The sequence below is a fragment of the Meriones unguiculatus genome, chromosome 6 (assembly GCF_030254825.1).
Source record: "Meriones unguiculatus strain TT.TT164.6M chromosome 6, Bangor_MerUng_6.1, whole genome shotgun sequence".
Lineage (NCBI taxonomy): Eukaryota > Metazoa > Chordata > Mammalia > Rodentia > Muridae > Meriones > Meriones unguiculatus.
Window position 1 is genome coordinate 82,885,490 of NC_083354.1, and position 24,809 is coordinate 82,910,298.

The 24,809-nt window shown below is 42.7% G+C and overlaps 1 protein-coding gene across 2 annotated transcripts in view; it reads left to right on the forward strand.

The window, feature by feature from the left end:
• Nucleotides 1–12,679, forward strand: part of Elovl7 (ELOVL fatty acid elongase 7) — a 63,011-nt gene extending 50,332 nt beyond the window's left edge. For both annotated transcript variants that reach the window (XM_021632762.2, XM_021632763.2), the window contains exons 6-8: nucleotides 1,246–1,351; nucleotides 6,890–7,026; nucleotides 9,861–12,679. In XM_021632762.2, the coding sequence (XP_021488437.1) occupies nucleotides 1,246–1,351; nucleotides 6,890–7,026; nucleotides 9,861–10,070 (453 nt within the window). In that variant the 3' untranslated portion in view covers nucleotides 10,071–12,679. The remainder of the gene's footprint in view (nucleotides 1–1,245; nucleotides 1,352–6,889; nucleotides 7,027–9,860) is intronic.
• The last annotated feature ends 12,130 nt before the right edge of the window (nucleotides 12,680–24,809 follow it).

Consider the following 24,809-nt stretch of genomic DNA (forward strand, 5'->3'; position numbering starts at 1 on the left):
TAGGAACAAAACCTTAGGAACAAGAGGACCCACCAGGACCCATCAGATCTGATGCCTGATGGTCTGGAGCAGAGAGTACACGTGGGTATTTTGGGGTGGGTGGAGGGGACCTGAGAAGTTGGATGGCCCACCCAGAGACACGCTGCTGTGAGAGCAGGACACCCGCTGTAAGTTTTCAGCCCTTCCGCTGCACCAGGCCGCCTTCTTCCACGAGCATAAACAAATGCATGTGGCATCGCTGATTCTGCTTTGCATATTCTCGGCAGCAACTCCCATAAGGAAATTGTTTCTGTCTCGTGTCCTTTCCAAGTTTTCCTGACACAGGAATGCCTTGTGTTGTGCCCTGAATTTGGAAGCCTGACTTTACTCTGGCGCTGTGAACTTTTCTGTTAGTACATTCTTTGAACACCTCCCCAGCCCCCAACTCTGCTCTTTTCTCTTGTGTAGCAGCAAGCCGTCACTGGGCATGCGCAATCGCAATGGTACCTTTGCTGCCGTTCTTATTTTTCTTATGCAGCTTTGCTTTCTTGTCCACATTTTTTTTTTTTTTTCAGATTAACTCTTCGGGCTTTTCATTATTTGTTTTTCTTTGGTCATACATTCTTTTTTCCAAGTCTGCTTTCAGTTTGCCTAATCCGTTATCCAAAATTGGGAAGGTGTGTTAGAGAGCAATGTAGAATGAAATAATTTTAGTCCTAAGAATTATGAACTTCTGGCTGCCGCATTGCTCAGAATTTGTTTTTGTTTTTTGTTTTTTCGAGACAGGGTTTCTCTGTGTTGCTTCGGCTGTTCTGGGCGCACTTTTTAGACCACGCTGGCCTCGAACTCACAGAGATCAGCCTACTTCTGCCTCCCTAAGTGCTGGGATTACAGGCATGTGCCCACCATGCCCAGCAGCATTGTTCAAAATCTATTGAAAATTTTTTAAATTTACTTTTTTGTAAATAGCACTTCTTTCAAGAAATTCGGGCCAACGTCTTCATTTTATATGTTTGATTTTTTTTAAGTCTGCATAAAACTTCTCCCCTTCTGACTGGTTCTTTCATGATTATGAGTCATACCAGATTCATATATGCTGGTCAGCCTTTGAGCAATGTCCTAGAGTACCAGCTGCCCCTTTCAGCACCCAAAACAGCTCGGTGTGGAAACAACTTGTGAAATTGTTTGCTTTTGCTGATTCCTTTGTAACACTCGATAAATTATGGCATGGTTTTTACGAACTTGATTTTCTTTCAACTATTTCAGGTCTTTTTTGTTCTGCGTAAGAAAAATAGCCAAGTGACTTTTCTTCATGTCTTCCATCATACAATCATGCCATGGACCTGGTGGTTTGGAGTCAAATTTGCTGCAGGTAAAAAAGGGAGAGTTGGGGTCGTGTGATGTATAAATGATGACATTTCCGTGTACTATGAATACAAATTCTGTACTTAGATTTAATTTATAAAAATATTTTTAAATCAAAGAGCCACTTTGGTTAAAGTTCTGATTTGAAATTATCACCTGAAACACAAGCATTGGACTCTTAATTAGATTCCCCACTTTGATTCTTCAGACATGAAAACTTTTGAGCAAGACCTTTGGTACGACTCTTTAGTTTTGTTCAGTCTTTATTGTTTCTCTTTAGGGTTCTATTACATGTTTTCAGTTGCATAGGTAATAAATAAATAGGTAAAATATCAAAAATACCTTGGATTCATAGATAGACACCTACTTAAATGACATTCCTAGCTTGTTCACAGAAAGTCAGAATTTTGATCTCCAGGTTGTTTCCCTTCAACTTCCTAATACTGGAATGCCCTGCCTTAGTCCGCTCTGTGTTGCCTACGGACTTCTGGTTGCTTTATGGAGAGGCCAGTTGCTTTATGAAGCAAAGAGTTCTGCTTAACTTAACTTATGTTTTTGGAGACTGAAAGTCCAAGACCAAGCAGGGCCATCTGTCTGGCCTCTGGGCAGGTCTAGTAGTGGAATGTGGCAGATGGCACCATACCAAGAACAGGGAGGGGCAGGGGAGAAAAGGAGGGGAGAGAACAAAATGGGAGAGAAAGAGAACCGGGAGGCAGAGCAAGACACAAAACAACAGATACATGGCCAAGTCCTGACTTAATTGCCTCTCACTAAGCTCCCTCTCTTAAGAGGTCCATTGCCTATCAGTCCAGTCGTATCAGAGACAAAGCTTTAGGACAAAGGTGAACAGCTGCAAATAAACTACACCCAGGATGTGGCACACGACACCACGACGACAGCTTTAAAGATTAATCAGATCACAATTCCTCGACTTCCCAAAGGGGTCTACCAAAGGAAACAACAGTCTTTTTTTTTTTTTAAAGATCAGAGATAGTTTTAATCAAAAGCTTGATCATGAGCATTTGTTTCATTTTGGTTTTCTGTTTCCGAACACCTGGAATTATAAAAAGTGATTTTACTCATTCATAAAGTCTGAAATAAACAGTCTTCAAGCACGTATTTCTCGGTTAGCAAACTTTGCTGCAGGAATTATTTAGTCTACTTTCCTAACATCAAGAAGTCACAGATAGCCACACTGTTTAACCTTTATTGTTTTAACTGAAGTTTCTTTTTTAAAATTTTCATTATTATCATTTATTACAATTTATTCACTTTGTGTCCTGGCTGTAGCACCCTTCCTCTTCTCCTCCCAGTCCCACCCTCCCTCCCTCTTCTCCTCCCATGCCCCTCCCCTAGTCACTGGTAGGGGAGGTCCTCCTTCTATCTGACCCTAGCCTATCAGGTCTCATCAGGACTGGTTGCATTGTCTTCCTCTGTGGCCTGGAAAGGCTGTACCTCCCTCTCCCACCCCCAGAGGGAGGTGATCAGAGAGCCTGCTACTGAGTTAATGCCAGAGACAGCTCCTGCTCCCCTTACTAGGGAATCCACTTGGACACTGAATCTATAGGCTACATCTGAGCAGGGGTTTTAGGTCCTCTCCATTCAGTTTCTTACATTTTTTTTCTCTCAAATGCACACCAGGCTTCTGAGGTCTCCTAAGTGAAATGCACTAATGTCTTACTTATATTGATGAAGAACTGGACAATTTCAACACACACCCCTAGGGAGGTTATGATGACTTCTGTGTGTTTAGAGGCATGGAAAGAAAATGATGCCGAGAAGCATCTGGACAGGCCTCCCCATTAGGCACCATGATGACTAATTATCAGACAAAGATGATTATTTTACTTCTTAAGATGCTAGAAAAGATGTTCTCAAACCTGTCAGCTTTTTTATGTTTCTTCCATAACACCAGAATATAGCTGGGCAAATCTGTGGGCTCTGCATCCATGGATTCAGCCAGCCATAGATCAAAACCAAGGAAGGAAAACTGCCCCAGTATTTTCCTGGTCATTATTCTCTAAGCAAAATAGTACAGAACTGCTTCCATTACATGTGCATGGTTTTATATCATAAGCTCTATGGGTGTGTGTGCACAGGTTATAAGCATACAACTCCCCATTTTCTGTGAGGAGCTTCGAATAGCCACAGGCGGTAGTGGGAGTGGCTATTACAGGGAGTTTTGAAACTTCCCTCCCATGGGTCTCAAGGATCAGCTCTACTCTATCCCAAGTCTGAAAAAGGAATAGGAGAATAGGTTGGAAAGCAATGCTCCAAAATACACGCATGCGATTAAGCTGCTGAAAACCAATGTGTTTTCCTTGGCTTCTTTATTCTTCTCTGTGGCCTCTCATCTTTCTGTATCAAATAAGTGATAATTCCACTAAGGGAAACATACATTTTCTATAAAGAATAGAACTGAGTGGTTTTTCTCACCTTTGTTTGACATGCAAACAAGGTTTCAAACCTTGCATTTGAAAATGTCTTATGTCTAGCAAACATTTTATCATAGTGTCTTTTATCCTTACCTTAATTCTTAATTCCTATTTCCTTTAAAGAATGGTCAAGGTGGGGAAAAAAAAAAAAAGAGTGTTTTATGTTCCTGGTGTGGTTTGTGATCTGGCAGTCCTGCTCTGTCTTAGGTGTGGGGTTCTAGTCAACATGCCTACATCTGTTCTCTCTCTCTCTCTCTCTCTCTCTCTCTCTTTTTAATATCATTATTGTAATGTGCATTAGTGTGAAGGTGTCAGATCCCTTGGAGTTGGCATTACAGACAGTTGTGAGCTGCCATGTGGGTGCTGGGAATTGAACGCAGGTCCTTTGAAAGAGCAGGCGGTGCTTTTAACCACTGAGCCATCTCTCCAGCCCTCTGTTCTCTCTTTTTTTTAAATTTATTTTTTATTTATTTTTTTATTTCCTTTACATCCCAAGGGTTCCCCCTCCCTCCTCTCCTCCCAGTCCAGTCTCCTTCCCTCCTTCCCCCTTCCCCTATCGCTTTTCCCCCAGAAAAGGGGACCCCACACCTATATCTCTTACAATGTTATTTCAGTCGCTGGCCCAGAAACAGGATTTCCAGAACTGTGGTTTGGCAAGAGCTATGTTCCTAGATCAGGCCTGTCTGTTCAAGGCAATCTTTGCAAATACTGGAACCCAGATAATCTCTATTTAGTTTCTGGTTTCCCGTGGCCTCCTGGGGTAACAGCAACCCAGCTTTTCCATTTATTAAGAGGAGGATATTTTCATGGTAGATTTTTCTATTAATTATATAAATATCCCCTTTGAGAAAGTAGAGAATTATCATAATTACCCAGGTGATTCTTTTGTTTTCTCCAAACAAAAAGATAACATATCAAAAGGTTATATTAGAGGTAACTGGCTGTAACTCATTCTGAGATGCTTGCTTTTCAGGCCCATTCTTGTAAAGAAAGCAATGCTCCCTTTGAAAAGCCTTCCAAAGAGTAAAGTAGAAAGGATTACTAATTAATATGTGATTGTTTTATGAACAAACTCACTATAGTAATATGTCAAAAAGCAATCAGCAGAGAAAATAAGCAAGTTAATTTCATTTGGCAGCTTCTGTTGTTCAGCAAGTTTTCAACTTACCCCTCTTAGCAACATTTAAACTAATCCCTGTATAAAACCCTCAGGTTAGGGCATTTAAATCAGTTGTTCTCAGCCTTCCTAATTCAACCTGATTCTTGAGCTATTATAGGAATAGGCAGTTATTCTATTTTTTTAGTTACCCTAAAAAGGGTGTCCCCCACCTTATAATTTATTCAATTTCTTTTGGGAGGGGTGAGAAGATTAATCCAAATATAAATAATAAAAGCTGAGGTGATACTCAAGTGCTTTACTAATGGTGTTGCTTCTGAAATTTGTAATAACTAAGGAATTAACTGCAATTTGATTAAAGTCTATGAAGTACAGGATGGCATGAGGCTTTGGATGAATATAACCTAATTATTTAAAGTGTGTTCTTTGCTGGGAATACTTTAGCAATTGTAGCGCCTAGAAACATTCAGAATTACTACAATTATGAATAGTTATTTTAAAACAGTGGCTCAGTTGGCAAGGTCTCCTGCCTCCAAGGCCAAGCCTGATGACCCAAGTTTGATTCTGAAAACCACGTGGTGGAAGGAGAGAACCAAGTGCCGACAGCCGTCCTCTGACCTCCGTGCGCTGGGGCACGTGTGCGCATGCTCAGCTGCCCATCCCACACGTGAATTCACAGAAAGTCACTCTGCTGTGCACCCGTTCGACTTAAAGTGTTTATGTATTAGTTCTACCGTAATTAGTTAGAAGTTTTGGATTATTGCTGGAATCAGAGACTTTTTGTTTTGTTTTTTTTTTAGAAAAACTTAAAATCCCAGGTCATACCATGCATAAGGCAGATTTCTCTAGGTTGAACATCTCAAGAAAGAAACCCTACAGAGGATTTTCTTTCTCCACCACCAGCTGCGATCCCCTCCACCAAGCACTATTACTTCCAAAGGCAACTGAAATGATCTTTCCGTACATTCTTACGATTTTTTTGCATCTCCTCCTAATTAAGGATGGTAAAATTAAAAGAGGGAAACATAATCAAATGGAAGCAGTATGATAAAAGGATGGCTTAATAGCCAGTAACTCCTTGGTTTGAAATCACAGTAATTGATTCTAGCAGACTTAGCGTAGCCCACTAAGGACTTCCAATGCTTTCCCGACAGAGCGTTTGTGGCATTGAAAATATCTAACACACGGTATTGAGAGTGTGGAAGGGAGATCTGATTCCACACGATGATTATGTCAGCAGCTTTATACCTGAGAACCCAAACTGGAAGCAATCCTAATGTCTTTCAGTGGTAGAATGGATAAATATTGATGCATTCATCTGGCATAGTGCTAAACAATAGGGAAAAGACAAATATTATCACCGTATGCACCAACATTCAAGAAACTCAGAGCCTTTGTGTTGTATGAAAAGAGGCAGAAATAAGAGTCCACACCGTGTGGCTCCATCTATGTGAAATATATTAAGAGGTGAAATTAATAGTTGATGACAGAGACTGGATAAAGGTCATTGTGGAGGGATGTAGTCATGCAATAGGCTGTGGAGCTTGGTGGTGTTGAGTCTTCCGTGTCTTGATCTTGGTGGTGGTTATGAAAATAGGTAGGCTTTAAGCATGTGAAACATCTTAATTTAAACCTTTAAGATGAATGCAGTTTGTTCACCTTATAAATGATAACTTTCACTAGAAGTACATTTTGATTCCTATTAAACAATGTAGCATATTGAAGAGAATGACCTAATGTGCTTAAACTCAGATCACAGGCACGTTTTAAGGTGAACAAATAATAACGTGCTAGTTTATTTCGTAAGATTCCTGTTGTGTGTTTTGCTAAACATTTTACGGAACTCTTAGTTGATGGCTGTTTCACGGAATTGATTCTTATGTATTTTTCTTCTTCCTATTAAAATTAGAGAAACGACAGTACTGAAATCTAGGACAAATGTGTCTGATTTTAAGGGACTGGGGCTGTTTTACAATGACTTCTTTTCTCTCAGGTGGCTTGGGAACATTCCATGCCTTTTTAAACACGGCTGTGCATGTGGTCATGTATTCCTACTATGGACTGTGTGCAATGGGACCAGCCTACCAGAAGTATTTATGGTGGAAAAAACATTTGACATCTTTGCAGCTTGTGAGTAACTAATTTTCTTTCGATAGGAAACAAAACTGTAATTATGTGTTTTCTCTGTGAGTTACGAGCCTAGATGAACCCAGCACAGTCTAAGGAGCAGTGAAATGCCTGTCCTCTGCAAGATGTGCTGTATTAGTTGTTTGGACCTTAACTAGGACCTGGGTCAGCTAAAAAGAAAATAGACTTGGTAGCTCAGATTCTCAAATGAGTAAGCCGTCTTTATAATGATCTGGGATGCACTTACAAAAAAAAAATGTTTTTAATCAAAATGGTGTCAAAGTTATATGACCATAATAAAGACTAATACCAAAGTACAAGTGAGAAACCCGGTATTGTGAAGCAACGTTTGAAGGACTGTAATGTGGAAGGAAGGGTGGGCATTTCTGTGTGCTTACCTGTTTCGTCCTAACTTTGGTCCATTTGTCTTCCTCCTGCTGAGTAAAGAGTGCTGTGAGGATCGCAGGTGTGAAGTGATGTAAGATGTGTGGGTTACATAGATTGGAAACTGTCTCCCAAGTCAACAGTGCTTGAATGAGGAAGGCACTGAGTTTAGGAGAAATAATACCTCCTAAGAACCCGTTCTAAAAAACATATAACACATAATTTTCTTAATAACTGAGTAAAAAGTGACCCATCTTAGTTTTATTGCCCTCTGCCATCTACATAGTTCCTGGATTGAAGGATACTGTATATTGGGTGCTGTAGTCTGCTAGTGACACCGAGGTCAAAGCGGGACTAATGCCTGTTGGGGACTTGCTAGAGACTTCAGATACAGCCCTGGAAGGGGTTCTCCTAGGTAAAAGGCTAGTGCCCCAGCCTGTGAGGACCTCGGGGTCATCAGAGGAGCAGTTAGCTCTGTGTCCGAACCTGACCAACCTCAAGGAGGCAGCGAAACGGAAGCTTTAGCTTGTATGTTTGCTTTACGCTCACTTCGGGATACTGTGAAGTCATGGCGATTTTTTGTCGTTGCTGCTTTCCTTTAAAGTATTTTTTTTTTTCACTGTGCAGTAATATGTGCTCGTTGCAGAGAAATTAAAATGCCCCAGGAAGAAAAAGAAACCGGACTGGGGTGTAGCTTAGTGAAGGGGAGTTTTCCTAGTTCCAAGGACCGTAGAAATAAAAAAGTAAATCAATAAACAGGTAAAACTCTTGCCTCACTGGGTAATAGTTATTTTTCACTCAACTTTTCTCCATATGTGTATGTATGCATGGATGCCTTTTTACAGGCTTCATATTTCCTGCCTACATAATCTTTTATTAGTTCTTTCTCACCTAACAAATGTTGTGACACATTTTTCATAAAATGAGCCAGGTATATGTGTGCACACCTCCAGACCAGCCCTCGGGAAGTGGAGGCAGGAGGGTCAGGAGTTCAAGGTCACGCTCGGCTACATAACAAGACCGAAGCCAGCCAGTACTGCATAAGACTTTGTTTCAGAAAACAAATAAGAATTTCAATGAAGTGGAAAGGTGTGTCCATAAAAGTGAAGGCTAGATATCTGTTCACTGCTTTTCTCAAGCACACGTGCGTGTGAGGGCTCTGCTTCACCTTTGCAAGGTTTCATTATTCTCTTGTGAAACAAAGAGAGTGAGTGCAGCTGCTGGCCGGCGAAGCCATGGAAGCTTATTAGGATGTTGTAGTGAGGGTTGATGCTAACAATAAAGTTATAAGAAATAATGGAAGAGATTTAATCATGGCTAGCTAGCACATGTATGCTGGGTTTTTTTGTTTGTTTGTTTTTGTTTTGTTTGTTTGTTTGTTTTCTAAAACTTACCCAGAACATAACTGAGTTCAAATCAGGTATATAAAAAAGTACCAAGTCCGAAGGGGTGGCGAGATGGCTTGGTGGGTTAGTGTTTTCCACCAAGCCTGATGACCTCAGTCTGATCCCTGAGACCCACACAGTGGGAGGATAGATCTAACCTGGCCTGTACAGGCATGCAGGCTCTTGTACATCCCCTTTCTACCACACAAGCATCAAAGCAAGATACCCACAAGCATCTGACCATTAACACAGAAAGACTCCTCATCATGAATATGCAGATTCTTCCAGCCCACAGAGCCCTTGAGCATCCTCCGGAGGCCAGCCAATGTCTTCAGTCTCCTTCCTCCTTCTTGGCAGCTGGGCCTTCTTCCTCTTCCTTTTTCTTTTCTTGGAGGTGAAATCTCACCATGACGCCCAGCTGATGTCAGATTTGTGAGCCTAAGTGATTCTCCCGACTGGGCCTTTCAGGTAGCTGAGATAGCAGGCGTGTCTCATCGTGCCCAACTCCTTTCTAGGACGGTTTGGATCTAAGGGGATGAAGGACACGCGGCAGCTCTAAGGACATGCTTTGGCTCCATCAAAACTAGAAAGGCTTTACTCTGGATGTTAGTATCTTCTAAAACTTAAACTACTTAGTCTCTGAGAACCGAACGTTGGAAATCAAAATTGCCCTGGAAAATTAGATCACAGTGTAGTAGAGATCCGCAGCACACTTCCTCAGAGCCAGGGACTAGGGTCCTTGAAACACCCTTCCCCCCCCCCCCGCCCCGAAACACAGGCAAGCAAGCAAGCAAGCAAACCACTGCTTTGTCAGGTGCCTGAGAAGAATGCATCTTGTCACCCAGCACGTCCCAGGAAACATTACGTGGGATCTGCAGGAGTTGTGCAGTCTCAGCACCATATATTGGTCTCTAAACTTCCCCCAACCTACTCTCCCTCTCAGAGAGGCCATATTTAAAGACTCGCTGCCCTGTCCAGTAGTAACTTAGGTATGGCTGCGGAAGAACTCATAAACCAAACTTGGCCTTATCATAACTAATTTTTTTCTTTCATTCTCTCATCTCTCAGGTGCAGTTTGTTCTTGTCACTGTCCATATAGGCCAGATCTTCTTCATGGAGGACTGCAATTACCAGTACCCAGTTTTCCTATATATCATTATGAGTTATGGATGCATCTTCCTGCTACTCTTTCTCCACTTTTGGTACCGTGCTTATACCAAGGGTCAGAGGTTGCCCAAAACTATAAAAAATGGAAATTGCAAGACCAAGCATCACTAAAATACCTGTACAGCCTGGATTTACAATTGAGACTGATATGTTGCCTTCCTTGACAATCAAGAGATACTTGCCTATGCAGTTCATTCTGTATATTTTTCCAAAACCAAGAGCTTGTATTTTTATGATAAGTTATTTGGGTTTCTGACCTTTGAGAGTTCAAAGCTCCCAGATAAGTCTTCTCAGTGGACGAGCCTGGAGCAGCCAGGAGGTTTCCTGTTGCCTTTCAAGCTAATCAAAGGTCTTAATACGTTTTGCTACCGTGAGAGGAGGATATGAAGTAATGTAGTACTCTTCTAGGAACTCCAGAATAGATGAAAAATACTAGCTATTTTGAACATGGACAGAGATCCTGAGTATGACAGATACCTCCTGCCTGGTCCTGGAAACCTCTGATTGTGAGTTCTGGCCCTGTCACTCATTCCTTGTGTTCAGAAGACATTATCATCACTCTAGGGCTCAGTTCCCAATCTAAAGTGCTAACACAGGTGAAGCCTAAGTGAATTTTTTTCATCAGCTCTCGTCTTAAATTGTTAATGGTGAGTTTGAATGGGTCTTCTGAGAGGTCGCCACCTGGCCTGCCAATCAGACCTCCTCCCAACACGTGTATAAGCTGTTGGAAGGAGGGAGGCAGCATCTGCACTGATGCCATTGACACTAGGGTGAAGGTGACGTTATGTTTCAGACAAGATGGTTTGCTTCAACAGGTCAGTGAACACTTTGCTAACAACGATGATTCTACAATTAACTTTGTACATGTCCGAAAAGAGTGATGTGTCAATGAAAGAAAGCACTGTTAATTCCGTGGGGGAACATTGCAGTCTGTTGTTGTATAATGCCACTCTCTGATATGTCATGGTTTAAAGGATTGTCTTGCCTAAGTATGTGTTAATTAGATATTTAAATGTTCATATTTAAAGGACTAGCTTACCTCAGGTGCCTTTGAATCACATATTAATCTTTGAAAAGCTACTATGCAAAGTAGCTTAGGAAGCAACTGGAGTTGGGTGGTGCTGAGTATTTGAGGTAAGATTTGGTTACATAAACAAGGGCTGTTAGATTTTGAGAGACAAAGACACTACATTATGATTGTGGTTTCTATATATTTAGTGTTGTGGGTACAGTGCATGAAGAAATATTTCCAGAATCACGAATTAGCCAGGATTTCCTTTTTTTTTTTTTTTTTTTTTTTTTTTTTCAGACCTATAGGCCATGTTGTGAAGGGCTGGAATTCATGTGGAATTTTTTCCCCCTTTAAAATTGCTATTTTCTAGATTTTTTTTTTCTTGTCGTTAGAGAACCAGAACTACTTAGCAATACCTGGACATTTGTGAAGCTGTTGATATTATTTCCTTTTCCAGTTGAAGAACTATTTACATGCGACCGGCTTCAAAATCAGCACGACAGCCTTGGTCACCTGTACCACACGGTTCTGCTCGCTTTACAACAAAGCCCGGGTCATCCCAGACCGTGAACGCTGAAGTTTTGCCTGCTCTCTCCTGACCCATTACTCTGAACCATGCTTTTGTCTCCACACTGACTTAATTTATAAAGTCTTTTGCCATTAAGTGGCCCTTTAGTGATTCCACTTGCTTACAGTGAGAAGCAGAGGATAGCAGGAAGATTTTCATACTTAAAAAAAAAAAAAAAAGTAACAGACAAGCGGAGCTGAGGGGAAAGGATGCAGATGGCGCTACTCTGTCATGGGAGGCGGTCTCAGGGGCCCACCTTTTCCTGTCTTGACTCTGTGTGCCTGTGTTAAAGTGGGGTACTGAGGTAGGTGCTGTCACACAAGCGATTCCCAAAGACTCAAGTAGAGCAAAGACCCAAAGGAACTGAAAACAGAAAACAGAAAATAAAACAGGGGACTCTGATTTGCTCTCCACTTACACCACACACCCTCTCCTCCTCCTCCAAGCATTTAAACGGACTAGGGGAGGGGCATGGGAGAAGAGGGAGGGAAGGTGAGGTTGGGCGGCATGAGGGAGGAGGCTACGGCTGGGATACAAAGTGAATACATTATAATAAATGAAAAATAAATAAAAGAAAAAAAAAATGTTTGACATAGCTATGGACTCAGAGCAACATTGTGACATGCCACAACTATATGAATGAAGGCAGGGAGGTGAAATGTTATATGGAAACAGATTTTGGTTGACAGATGATGTCCCCCGTGGAAGCCTCACTACATCAAAATGAATGTCACTGTTTGTAGAGTTTCTGTGGGCAGTGTTTGGTGAAACAGCTTCTAATGGGGCTTTATCTACTTTTCAGGACTTTGTTGCCTTTAAATTTGCTTGCTTAATAAGCAAAAAACAAACAAACAAACAAACAAAAAAAACCCAGCCATTAAGTATAGTTTATTATAAAAATTCTCTGAGTCCTTGGGGACCAATATAGATGTTATAAATAGAAATTTTTAAATATCTATGGGGTGTTGTGATTTTCTGTCTTCATACTTAACGAGAACTCTAAGTTGGTATACTACCTTGTTTCATAGTTTGGGAGATTATGAGATTGTATCCCTTGGTTATCTCTTTTTAAGGACTGTGGAGGTTGTGAGAATTTGGATTTGTTCTCTGTGCTATAATAAATCTATGCTATCACCTGTATGGGTGTGTGCGTTTCATTTTGGAACTTTACACATGCTTTTGTTTGCATGTGTAGGAGATTATATTTCTGAATAATCTCTAAGTCAAAGCACTTGGCTCATTCATTATATACTTCCTGTATTCAGGGTATTGTGTTGAGCCGGCCATGGTGGCACATGCCTTATTTAATGCCAGCACTCGGGAGGTAGAAGCAGGTAGATCTCTGCCTGTCTGAGGCTAGTCTGGGCTACAGAGTGAGTCCAGGACAGCCAGGACATCACACAAAGTGTAATGAAAAACATTATATTTTGAAAAAACAAAAAACAAACAAAAACAAAAAATAAAAAACAGAGTACTGTGCTGGACATGAGTTGTTCAAAATGCTCATTGGAACGTCCTGTATCTTGTCACCCTGCAGATGAATGTTTAGACAGCGCAGTACTAGTGCCACAGAAGGCAAAGTTCACAAATTCACAAATTCAGAACATACTGTGAGAGACAAGTTTGTATTATGTAAAATGTATGTAATTCAAAATGGATAGTAGGTTAGTAGACCAGATGTCTGCAGTGACTCTGCAGGTAACAAGAAGCTGGAGACATCTGAATAGTTAAGAACACTTAATGTTTTTGCAGAGGACCTGGGTTTGGTTCCCGGATGGCAGCTCACAACTGTCTGTAACTCTAGTTCCGAAGGATCCAGTGCTCTTCTTCTTCTGGCTTCGGGCAAGCCCATTGTGCACATACACGCCTGCAAACAAACACACACGCACATAAAATAAATGAATTCGAAACTTAAAAAAGAAATTTGTCCTATGTAACTGAGATGGAAGTTTCTAGGTAATGATCATCTACACTTCTTAAAACAACTGAGGGAAGGTCCATGGGGAAGTTAGGAATGGTGACTGAGGCTGATACAGTATGAACCCACAGATCATTTCAAAGCCAATAGAAACTGTGATGCTGAAGCGCCGAGGTAGCTTTTAACGTGCTATCGTACTATGAAATCTACTTGCCCGAGTTTGTGTTTTGAACTTGAACCTTAGGGCTTTGTTTCTAAATTAGCTGTAGTAATAACAACAACAACAAATCATCCTGTGGATAAAGGAAGATGTTAACAGGTACAAGCTGGATTTAATCAGCCAGATACAAGGTATGAAAGCATAGGGATTTCATAAGACAAGTGGCCCCATTTATTCATCAAAAATGACCCTAAAGGAAAGACAGCCAAAAGACAAAGAGGGGCCAAGGATTCCAATGGAAGAGGACCTGCAGAGCATGGCCTGCCCTTCATCCCCTGTGCCACCAAGAAGAAACTAAGACAAAGACATGGGAGGGAGTTCTAGTAGCTCAAGAAAAAACCTACATTTTAACAATCCAGTATTTGGACTGTAGTTATGAGAGGCTCTGGATAAAACCCTGCAGAGGAAGCCTGAGCTCCCTGCCACCGTATAACTACTTCCTTCTTGCAGGAAGCAGTTGGGAGAACAGGAAGTGGTTATTCGGTGCTGTTCTACAGCACAGCGCTAGGTAGGCAAGTGCTCAGAAGAGGGATGAGCACAGAGACAGAATGCCTTTATTCGTATGATCCTGGGGTCCATACAAGGCAAACTGTGAGTCTGTTCGCTACCAACAGACTTTCCCAGGAGTTCTGCACAGCAGCTTCCACCGTATCTCAGTGATCAAGAGCACTTCATGACTGCCCGTGGTTACCAGGGAAACTTGGAAATGTGATTTTCTAGAATCTCTAATAAGATTTGATTCTGTGAGTAAGCGAGGTAAGATACAAGGTCTGTACAGGCAAATGATGGAACCTTGCCCATTGAGAATTGCCGTCACGAGAAGCCACTCAGCTATAGAAATGCAGCAAATTAACTTGTTGGCCAAACCTGATTTGACTACTCAGAGGCTAATTCTTTGCTCATCCATGCCGGGTGAATATACATATATTTCAGGGTAGAAATATGAATGTGTTTCCTATTGACTGCTACCCAAACAAATCTCTACCGTGGGCTTTTTTTTTTTTTTCCCCACATCTAACTCAGATTTATAAGCAAGGGGAGGAATTAGAGGGATTTCAATTGTTGTATCATGATATGTGTAGGACACAGCTTTCTAGAGCACCACCCCAGGAAACCTTGTTTATTTTGTTTTATTTTATTTTTTTATTTTCTCTAAACTTTAAAAAAAAGATGGGAAATTTTTTGCTTGAAAATAAAGAAAAGGTCAAAAGTAGAAAATGATTCACAGTGGTTGATTTTACTTTCATTTTGTCTCTTTCATTGTGTTGCTGGTAGGAAGATGACTAGTAATAACGAATCTGAAATAGTATACCTGCCACAGTGTTGAGAGAGGGTCACAAGCAGACTGGCCACGAGCTACCATCACCTGATGTGATGTTACCATCGTGAACTGTGATATACGTACAGCATTTTCTCATCAGAAACAGCCTACATCCCTTTTATTTGCAAGAAACGTTTAGCTTATTTTTTTTGTTATAAAACATTATTACAAGATGTATGAGGAAATATAATCTCATTTCATAGTTGAAATAATACTTTCTGTATTTTTGTAAATCTAAGCATTTTACTTACATGTTTCTTTTTACTTTTTATTATTTAAAACAATTTTAAATTTAAATGTTTTTTGACCATAATCTTCCCCTCCCCCAAGTCTGTCCAGATCTCCTCCTCCTTCCCCCCTTAACTTTACATTTTCTTCAAAAACAACACACAAACCTAATACAACAAAACATCCAAAACCTAGGAAACAAAATACAACATTCCCTCCCTCAAAAATAAAAAATAAAAACATTCCACCAAACTGTAACTAAATAAAAGGATACATAAAACAAGCACACAAACAAACCATGGAGCCCATTATTTGTTGCTCAACTTCTTCTGCACATGACACCTGCCCTGGAGTGGTTGATACGACCACTATCACTCCATTGGAAAAAAAAACTTATTTTCCCTCTCAGCATGTATAAATGACAGTTGAGTTGTTAATCTTTACCCTAACGTGGCTAGGTTTACATTAATTCAGTCCTTTGTTATTTTTAATAGAACAAAATGAAATATAATGAGGTAAAACAAAAACCATCTCTTGGAAGTTGGACCAGATGGAAGGGAAAGAGACCCTGAGAAGGGACAAGAATGGGAGACCCACTTGTTTGCACACTCAGAGAGCCCATAAAAACACTGAACTAGTAGCCATAACATAAGCACCTGGGGCAGACCATTGTGGGCCCTATGCATGCTGCTTCAGTTTCTGTGAGCTCACGTGAGTTAGAGGGCATCATTTTCTTGGTGTCCTGCACCCCCTCTGGGTCTCAGTCACTTCTGCCTTCTCTTCCAAGGGCTTGGTTTCCTGAGCTCTGAGGGGAGGGAGTTGGTAGAGACCGCCCATTAAGGTGGTTCCCTAGCTCTCTGTGTAATGTCTGAAGAGACAACCTACATCCTTTTCCATCTTCCCCTGGGCAGCCTGTCTCTGTGTGGGCAGATAAAGAGCAGCACCTGAAGATGTTGAGAGATGCCTGAGGTTCTACAAGCCCAGCAATCCTTTGCATATTCCCTGGTAGTGTCTTCGGAAAGACAGCATTATCATAAGTATGGAGCGCTTAGCCAGGCAGAGATAAAAGGGCCTGGTGAATGAGTCAAAGCTGAGGCAATTCACTTGCAGGGAGAAAGGTTTATTTTGGCTCATGACTCTGGAAGTTCCAGTCCAAGATAAGGTGTTCTCTGCTTTGGCACTCTGGCAAGAATGGCGTGCTACAGCAGGAGTGCATGGCAGAGTAAAGTACTTACGGTTCACGCCGGGAATCTGAGAGAGAATGGGGCTCCACGATTCTCCTCAAAGGCATGCCCCAGATGACCTAAGGACTTTGAAAAGTCCGCTGTCCCTCCCAACACTACTACCACCAGGGAATCAAGCCTTTGACAAATGGATGGTGGGGGAGCACAGACCCAAATCATAGCACCTGGATTTCTGGGTTTAGGTAGGTCCCAATATGGAAAGGAGTGGCTGAGTCCACTGAGAGTCTGAGTCCACACGGGACAAACAAATGAAAGGAGCCTCCAAGGGCAGAAATGAAAGTAGGCTATAGAAATAGAGAAAAGTCTATTTTTTTAAGTCTCAGACCAAGGAATTCTTAAATAAACATTACAGGAGGGCTGGAGAGATGACTCAGTGGTTAAGCATGCTCGCTGCTCTTTCAGAGGACCAGAGGTCAGTGTCCAGCACCATGACCATGTTGATGACCCATAACTTCCTATAACTACAGCTTTAGGGGGTCTGACACCTGCCCTTTGCAGGTACCCACCTATGTACACACACCACACACACATACCCCCCCCCACACACACGTAAATAAATAAAAATACAGCAGGCCATTATTTGGGCTCAAGTTAATTTTTTTTTCTTATACTTTATTTTTTTTTTTTTTTTATGTACGTGAGTGTTGCCAGAGTGTACATATGTGTGCCATGTGTGTGCCTGGTGCCTGCAGAGGCCGGAAGCACTGGATCCCCGGGTTTTGGGAGTACAGATGGTAGTGAGCAGCCATGTGAGTGCTGGGGATCAGACCTGGGTCCTTCAGAAGAGCAGCCAGGGCTCTTCACTGATGAGCCATCTCTCCAGTCCTGGGGAGACCCATCTTAACTGTGGGAAAGGCTGTCTCCAGGACACAGATCCTGAACTGTGACCCAGAGCAAGTCCTTTCAACTGTAAGTGCTCCTGTTGGAGTGTTTTAACATGGGAACAAGGGCAGACTAACCAAGCAGATCTGTGTCTGATGCCCTGTCTCCCTGACTCTGAATTATCAGCACCCAAAGTGCCAGCTTGCCTTCGAACCCTCGCTGCAGCCTTTATTTGTCTGTGGAATAACTTCTCAGATCACTAGTACACCAGCTCTATGTTATGATATGAAGCGCTGCTTGATTCCAGCCTAGAGAATAAATGCAGCGAAGAGCTTTAAACTAAATTGATTTAATGTTGTCCTTCAGATCCATATCTGACCTAGGTATGCAAAACCACAGCCTCGAAGGGAGGCAGCCATTATTCTCTCAGAGCCTCGAATCTCTGACGTCTTTAAATCAAGTTGAGGACACATGATTGAGAGCTCAATGCAGCTTCTCCTGGTTGCTGTTGAGCGGTGGCCCTGTGGTGCCTGTCATCTGGCCTAGTTGTCTGCAGTGTGTACTGAGCCGTCTATCTTTTCCTCCAAAGCACTTATCAGTTCCCCCTTTCTTCCTTGCACCATGCGAACAGTGAAATGAGGTGAATGCTGTCTGAGATTCCTCTACCAACCGCAAGAGTTACCACCCCTGAGAGAGCTGCTGCTTTGTGAATCAGAGTCGGTTCCCTTCTGCAGACGCAGAAGCAACGCTCCTGTGACAATTCCTCATTCAAAGTACATTCCCTTGTCATCATTGATTTCCTTCACTGGAGAACACTTTGCATACAGAGGAATTTATTCTGTCCGCATGTGTTTTGTTCATACAAGTGAAGGAGTGGCACCTTATTTCTTGGCTTTGGCCAGAAGAGAGAGGGCCAGTCCTCAGCTCTTCTGCTAATGATGTGTGGGGGAACGTCTTTCTCATGTACTGACTCACTTCCTGTCTCGTTCCTTCCTTCTGGGTTACCAGTGACTACCGTGATGGATGTTGGAAGGTCAGGCTCTAGACCTTCAGACTATACGACAACATATGAACCAGTAAAACAAATTCAGTTACTGCTTTTGGCTTTAATTATCATCTGTTATTCACAGGGACATTGACATATTTGAATAGAAGCTTCATTGCCCTTTTTTTATCCCCCCCCCCCCCGGGATATAGCCCAGGCTGACCTGGAGTCTGTCATATAGCTGAAGGTGACCTTGAACTTATGATCCTCCTGCCTTCTCTCAAGAGCTTGGTCTACAGAAATGTGCCTCCATGCCCAGGTTTATATGTGGTGCTGGGGATGGACTCAGGACTTTCTGCATGCCATGAAAGTGCTCTGCCAACTGAGCTACATCCCCAGTCCTGTTGTTATCTTTCTATTTCTTTTCATTAGTTTCCTTCAACTTTTAAAAAGGTACATTTATTTATTTATTTATCTCTATGTGTGTACATGTGTGTTGACATGAATGTGCTAGAGCACACGTCTGGAGGTCAAAGGACAACTTGTGGGAGTCTGTTTTCTGTTTCCAACATGTGAGTCTTGGAGATCAAACTCAGGTTATCAGAAACAGAAACTCTCGTGCTGTATTTATGAGTTAGTAAAATGGTGTGACAATTATGGAAAGCAGAATGTTGAGCTACCAAACAATTAAAGACATAATTTCATGTGGTCTAGAAATTCCACTCTGGGGTACATACTCCCCCCCCAAACCTGAAACCAGGTCTTTAAAGACATTTTGTGTTCCATGTTCATACAAGTATTGCCCACAAAGCCAGAACACAGGAACAGGTAAAGCTACTCATCGATGGGTCAATGAATCAGTAAATTGTGGTGTATAAAATCAATGTCATACTGTTCAGCCTTCGAAAAGAACAAACTTCTGATGATGCTACAACACGGATGAACTAACCAATCACAGTCAGTAAATATACATCTACCACCAAAAGATAAACACTGTAGAAGTCTACAGGTGAGGTGGCTATAGAGTAAATAGAATAGTAGCTGGCAATTGGTAAAGGATGGGGGAGTTTGGAGCTGTTTTTAATTAAATAAAAAAATCACAGGAGGCCATTGTTTAGGACCCTAAGCTCTTGCATTAGACCTCAACAGACGAGGCTAGAACTCACAAAGTTTACGCCACAATGTGTGTGTGTGCGCGCGCGTTGTGTATTTATGTGTATGTGTGTGTGCATGTGTGTGTGTGCATGTGTGTATGTTTATATGTATACATGTGCATATGTGTGTTTATGTCTATGCATGTGTGTATGTGCACTTATATATATGTGTGGTTACGTATATGCATACATATAAGTGTGTTTATGTGTATGCATATGGGTGTGTGTACGTGTGTGATGTATGTGTGATGTATGTGTGATGTATGTGTATATGTGTAGTATATGTAAGTGTATGTGTGCAAGGATTATAGTGACACCTCGCGGTACCCAGATTTTACATGGATGTTGGAAGATCAGACTCCTTAGGTCTTCGCAGCAAGTACTTTACCCACTAGCCATCACCTCAACTCAAAAATGGAGTCACTTTTGCTAAAACTCCACCCCACAAGGTCAAAGCAAGCTATTTACCTGGCCAGAGAAATCAGGGTTAGAAAGAGAACAGACTATTTCCACCAGGCCAGTTTCCACTGGCAAAATGCTCCCTCAATCTGAATCCTACATAAAAGCGGTCGCTTCCTTGTGCTGATGAAGCCTTGTGATCTTGGAACTGGGGAAGTAGAGGTGGGAGAGGGCATTTGGGGCCAGGCTAGACTGTACTGTCAGACCTTCCTAAGAAACAGTAACCTGAAGTCTCCAGGCATTAACCGCACCGGCCTTATAATGAAGGACTTGAAATGGCCAGTTGGATTTTGATCCTTTTTGTCTTTGCTTCTTCAGCTCTTTCCTGATCACCAGCCTAAGCCCCATGTGTTCCACTTTTGAAGCACTTGATTTCATGGACTAGTGTTGCCTCACTCTGGAGTATTGAGGTATTTAAGAACTTTAGAGTGTGTGTGAGGCCCCGGGTTCAAGTCCTGCTGCCTAAACCAGAGAAACAAAACTTGTAAAGTAAGTTGTGATTGTGTCTTTTAACAATGGACAATGAGACCCGGAGGGATGTCGTGGATGATGGATGTTCTGGAGAAGCCTGGTGAGTACTGGAGCTGTGCATAGGCTGCAAAAGCCCGAAGAGCCAGCATGCCAGGCACTAAATGCAAAGACTGCTCTGCAGAAAAAGTTAGACAGCAATTGAATTCTTAAAATAGTTTAAGATACTTTCACACAGCTTCGGAAATGAATGTTTCTATGGGTGTTATGCTTCCGTATACGTGTTGGGAGCAGGGCATGCTTGCCTGTTCATGCGTGGTTGGAGGCCAGAGATGACTTCAGATCTCTTTCTCTGCTGCTTTCCACCTCACTTTTTGAACCTGGCCCTCACCACTTTGCTTAGGCTGGCTGGCCAGTGAGTGCTTGGAGCCCTCCTGTTTAGGGCACCCCAGCCTTGGGATTACAGGTTTGTGCTGCCATAACCCAGCTTTTACGGCAAATACTTTACCCTGTAGGCCAAGAATTGTACAGATGCTTTCATTTGTTTGTTTGTCTGTTTTACCTATTTATCTCGGAGAGGCAGTACTGTTATGTTGCCTAGGCTGGTCTTGAACTCTAGGGCTGAAGGCGTTCTCCTGTGTCAACCTCTAGAGTAGCGTGTCCACACACCCAGGTTCCTACGTACTTTTGTTGCTGCTGTTGAGACAGTGTTTCATGTAACCTATACTCGTCTCAAATTCACTACATACAGGAGAGAATGACCGGGAGGGATTGTGGGACATACAGAAACACACCAGCTATTTATTTATATAGGCGGAACTTTACTATATTGCCCAGGCTAGCTCCAAACTGAAGATCTTCCTGTCTCAACCTCCCAAGTTCTGGGCCTTGGGAGGTATAAACCACTACACCTGGCTCTGTATAAGCCTGAAAACAAAATAAAACCCTTTTTATTGATTCCTTGTGAATTTCACATCATGCACCCCAATCCCAGGCCAGCTCTCTTAGGTGAGAGGCAGGGACAGCTCTTATCCTGCTGGCAAGGGATGGACTGGTTCTCTCAAGCTCACACCATCAGGGCCAGCTCTCCTGCACCCAGGCCACCATGGCTAGTTCTCCAGCATGGCCCTGGTGAGGTCCTTGGGCTGTCTGTGCTTTTAAAGGAATGCCGAGTTACAGGTGGTGATGGTGCAAGCCTTTAGTTCCAGTGCTCAAGAGGCAGAGGCAGGTGGATTTCTGGGTTCCAGGCTAGCCTGGCCTACAGATCAAGTTCCAGGATAGCCTGGGCTATACAGAGAAACCCTGTCTCAAAAAACAAAAGCAAACAAACGAACGCCCATTTTTAGAACCGCTCAGCATTGTTTTCTGGACTCACTCAGCTAGCTATGGCGGCTAAAATTCTCCATCTTTCCCAAGCAGGGGAAACCACCTCCCTGCAGCTGCCTGTCTTTCCAGCTGCTGTCCATTTACTGTTACAGCCACTCCTTACTGCAGACTTTCTCCAGGGCCAAAGCTTACAATAGCAAAGGAGCAGACCTGACATGACAGTGATGCCAGGCCTGTGGGCGACACCGCCCTCCTCTCCCCAACACTCCTCCCTTGCGAACAAAACAAAACAAAAACTAATTTCCAAGTTTCCCCCACACTCTCTCTCCCTGCCCCATACATCTCCACTCCACTCATGAGGGCTTTTGATGTCAGTTCTCCGACTCACGTATTTCCAAACTCTCAGGGTCAAACTTAAATCTCAGTGCTGCATTTCTTTAGGAGGCGTAAAAAAAAGCAAACGGGGAGTGGCGGGTGGCGGGTGGCGGGTTTGCTAGGAGAGAGAGCTCAGGGAAGAGTTCAATTAGATTCCTTACTACTGGTAGAAACCTTCAGGAAGCCACAGGATGGGTGTGTGCTTGTTCGGTGACAGGAAGAGACTAGGACGTTTCACAGGCACCGCCCTAGAGCGTGCTACTTACCAGCTCCCCGTGCTGCACTGCGGCGGCACAGCCTTCTAGCTGCCCCTCGCTCCAGTCTTCTCCATTAGCCAATCTACATCGTGAAATACGGTGCTAATTATGCCTCTCCATGTAAAGCCTGAAATGGCTTTCTGCTACGCTGCAGCGGGGGTGGGGAGCGGGGACTGCGCCCAAAGCCCCACAGCCTTGCGGCTACAGTCATCATCGTTCATTTTGATCTTTGGCTTCTCAGCTCCTGTAAGTTTCTCTCCAAGCCTGTGTAAGGTCCTGGTCACTAGACTAACCCCTCCACCCCACCCTCTCAGGCTGTCCCTTGCCTCACCCAGTGACACAAGAACCCATCCCTCGGCCTGAGAAATCCCCACCAACATTTTAGATATTCTATCTCAGCTCATATTTTTAAGTATGCATTTCCCAAGGACCCAGATGTGTTCCTAGAAGTCAATGTGCTCATTTTTCAGATCATCTACAACATATTTATTTGAATTCATAACCGCCCAGCTCATATTTATCTTCCTGATTAAGACTGCAAGCACTCTAAAGAGGAGGACTGTGTATCCTGCTAAAAATCCTCCTCCCTGCCTCAGGTAGCCCTGAATAGGGGAAGCATTCAATAAGCAGAATCAATGAAACAACGCAAGAGAAAGCTGAGAGTCCATCTCACTAGTATGTTAATTTTATTTTTTTCTTCAATAAGCAGTAAGTATGGGTAAACCAAAGAATTGTTTTAGAATAAATGTATTTATGATTCTCTGCCGTAACTGACTTGTGTGCATGTTATGTATACCTTTGTAGCCAGAGTTGAGTAAAAAAACTCCTCAGGTAAAAGGGAAAAAAGCTGAAGAAGCCATGACTTGGGATACTGGCTCTCAGACTAAACCCAAGACTATACTGTATCATTTGGGGATTTCAAAACCAGGCCACATGTCAGACCACTATACCACAACATACGCAGGCAGAAGGCAGGCATCGGGGTTGAAGTTTCCTACTTGACAAGCATTGCACTGAGAACTACTGCTCTGAGTGAAGTATCTCCGTGTGGGACTTTGAGTGAGGGAGAAATGGCACGCATTCGTTCTCAACACCTGGCTGCGAAGAAAAGAAGCCAGTGCCCCACATCTTAGAAGATCACACAACAGAGAGCCCTCGCTCTGTTGGAGTCTCTCCCTGGCCACAGGGAGGGTCTACGGTGATCTGTGGCTGAGAGGATTCCTCCTCCCATCTCTGTGAGGATGGGCTATGGAAGGAAGGGGCGGGGCTCTGTGACTAGCTCCAGGCACACTTCAGTGTGGTGGTGACATTCAATAGCCAGGCTAAAGAACAAGTCTGAGGTGTGTTAAGCTCAGTAGGGTCTTTATGGGGGTGGGGGTGGGGAGGCTGTGGTTCTTGTCGTTCAGTACTTTGTTGAGATTTGTACTTTTAAGTCAAGATCTTGTTGAGTTTCATAGTCTAGGCTTATAATTCCATCCCTGGGAGTTCAAGGATAGCTTCAGTTAACCTCGAACAGGAAAAGGACCTTGAGGCTGGGCCTGGTGGCACCAGCCCACTTGTCTATTTCTTAATCTTCAGGAGGCTAACACAGGAAGTTGTGAATTTGGGGTAGCCTGAGCTACTTAACAAAGTAACAAAATAAAACCATGCATCTTGAATGCAGCTGCTCTACCACTGAGCTATATCCCCAGCACTATTTATTTATTATTTGTTTGCTTGTATGTGTTTGTGTGTGCCTGTGTGTATGAAAGGAAAAAAGAGATGTATGTGAAGGGTGATGTGTATGTGTGTATGTGATGGGGGTATATGTGTGTGTGTGTAAAAGAAAGAGATGTGTGTGAGGGGTGATGTGTAGGTGTGTCTGTGGGTGATATGTATGTATGCGTGATTGGTGTATATGTGTATTATGGCAGGTGTGTGTGTGTGTGTGTGTGTGTGTGTGTGTGTATCTGCTGTTTGTCCATCTGTGTCTGTGTGTAGTAGTAGCATGCCTGTGCCATAGTGGACTGAACCATCTCCCCCAGTCAGTTTTTATTTAGATACATGGTCTCCATAATTTTCCCAGGCCAGCCTTGAATTCAAGAACTTCCTGCTCTAGCTGGGATTACAGACCTGTGTCAGTTTTAAACAGTTAATTCAAGTGTGAAAGAAGCTAGAAGAACAGCAGGGACCTATGTACCTGCAATCTGGCTCCAAGAGTGATTAATTCATCAACCATCTTTTCTTTCTGCCCTTCCCTTGGTCCTTCCTCTACCTGCTTCTAAGAGTGCCTTGGACATTTTTATCATTTTATCATAAATATTCTCAAAATATACTTTAAAGCAATGGTTCTTAGCATGTGGCCCCCAGACCTTTATCACTGCAGTCACCTGGAAACTTGTTGGAAATAGTCTCAGGCCTTGGGAAGTCATTCTGAATCAGAAACTCTGGAAGCAGAGCCTAGTAGCCTGTTCTAACAAGTCCTCTAGAGTTTCTGATGTAATCCAAAGACAT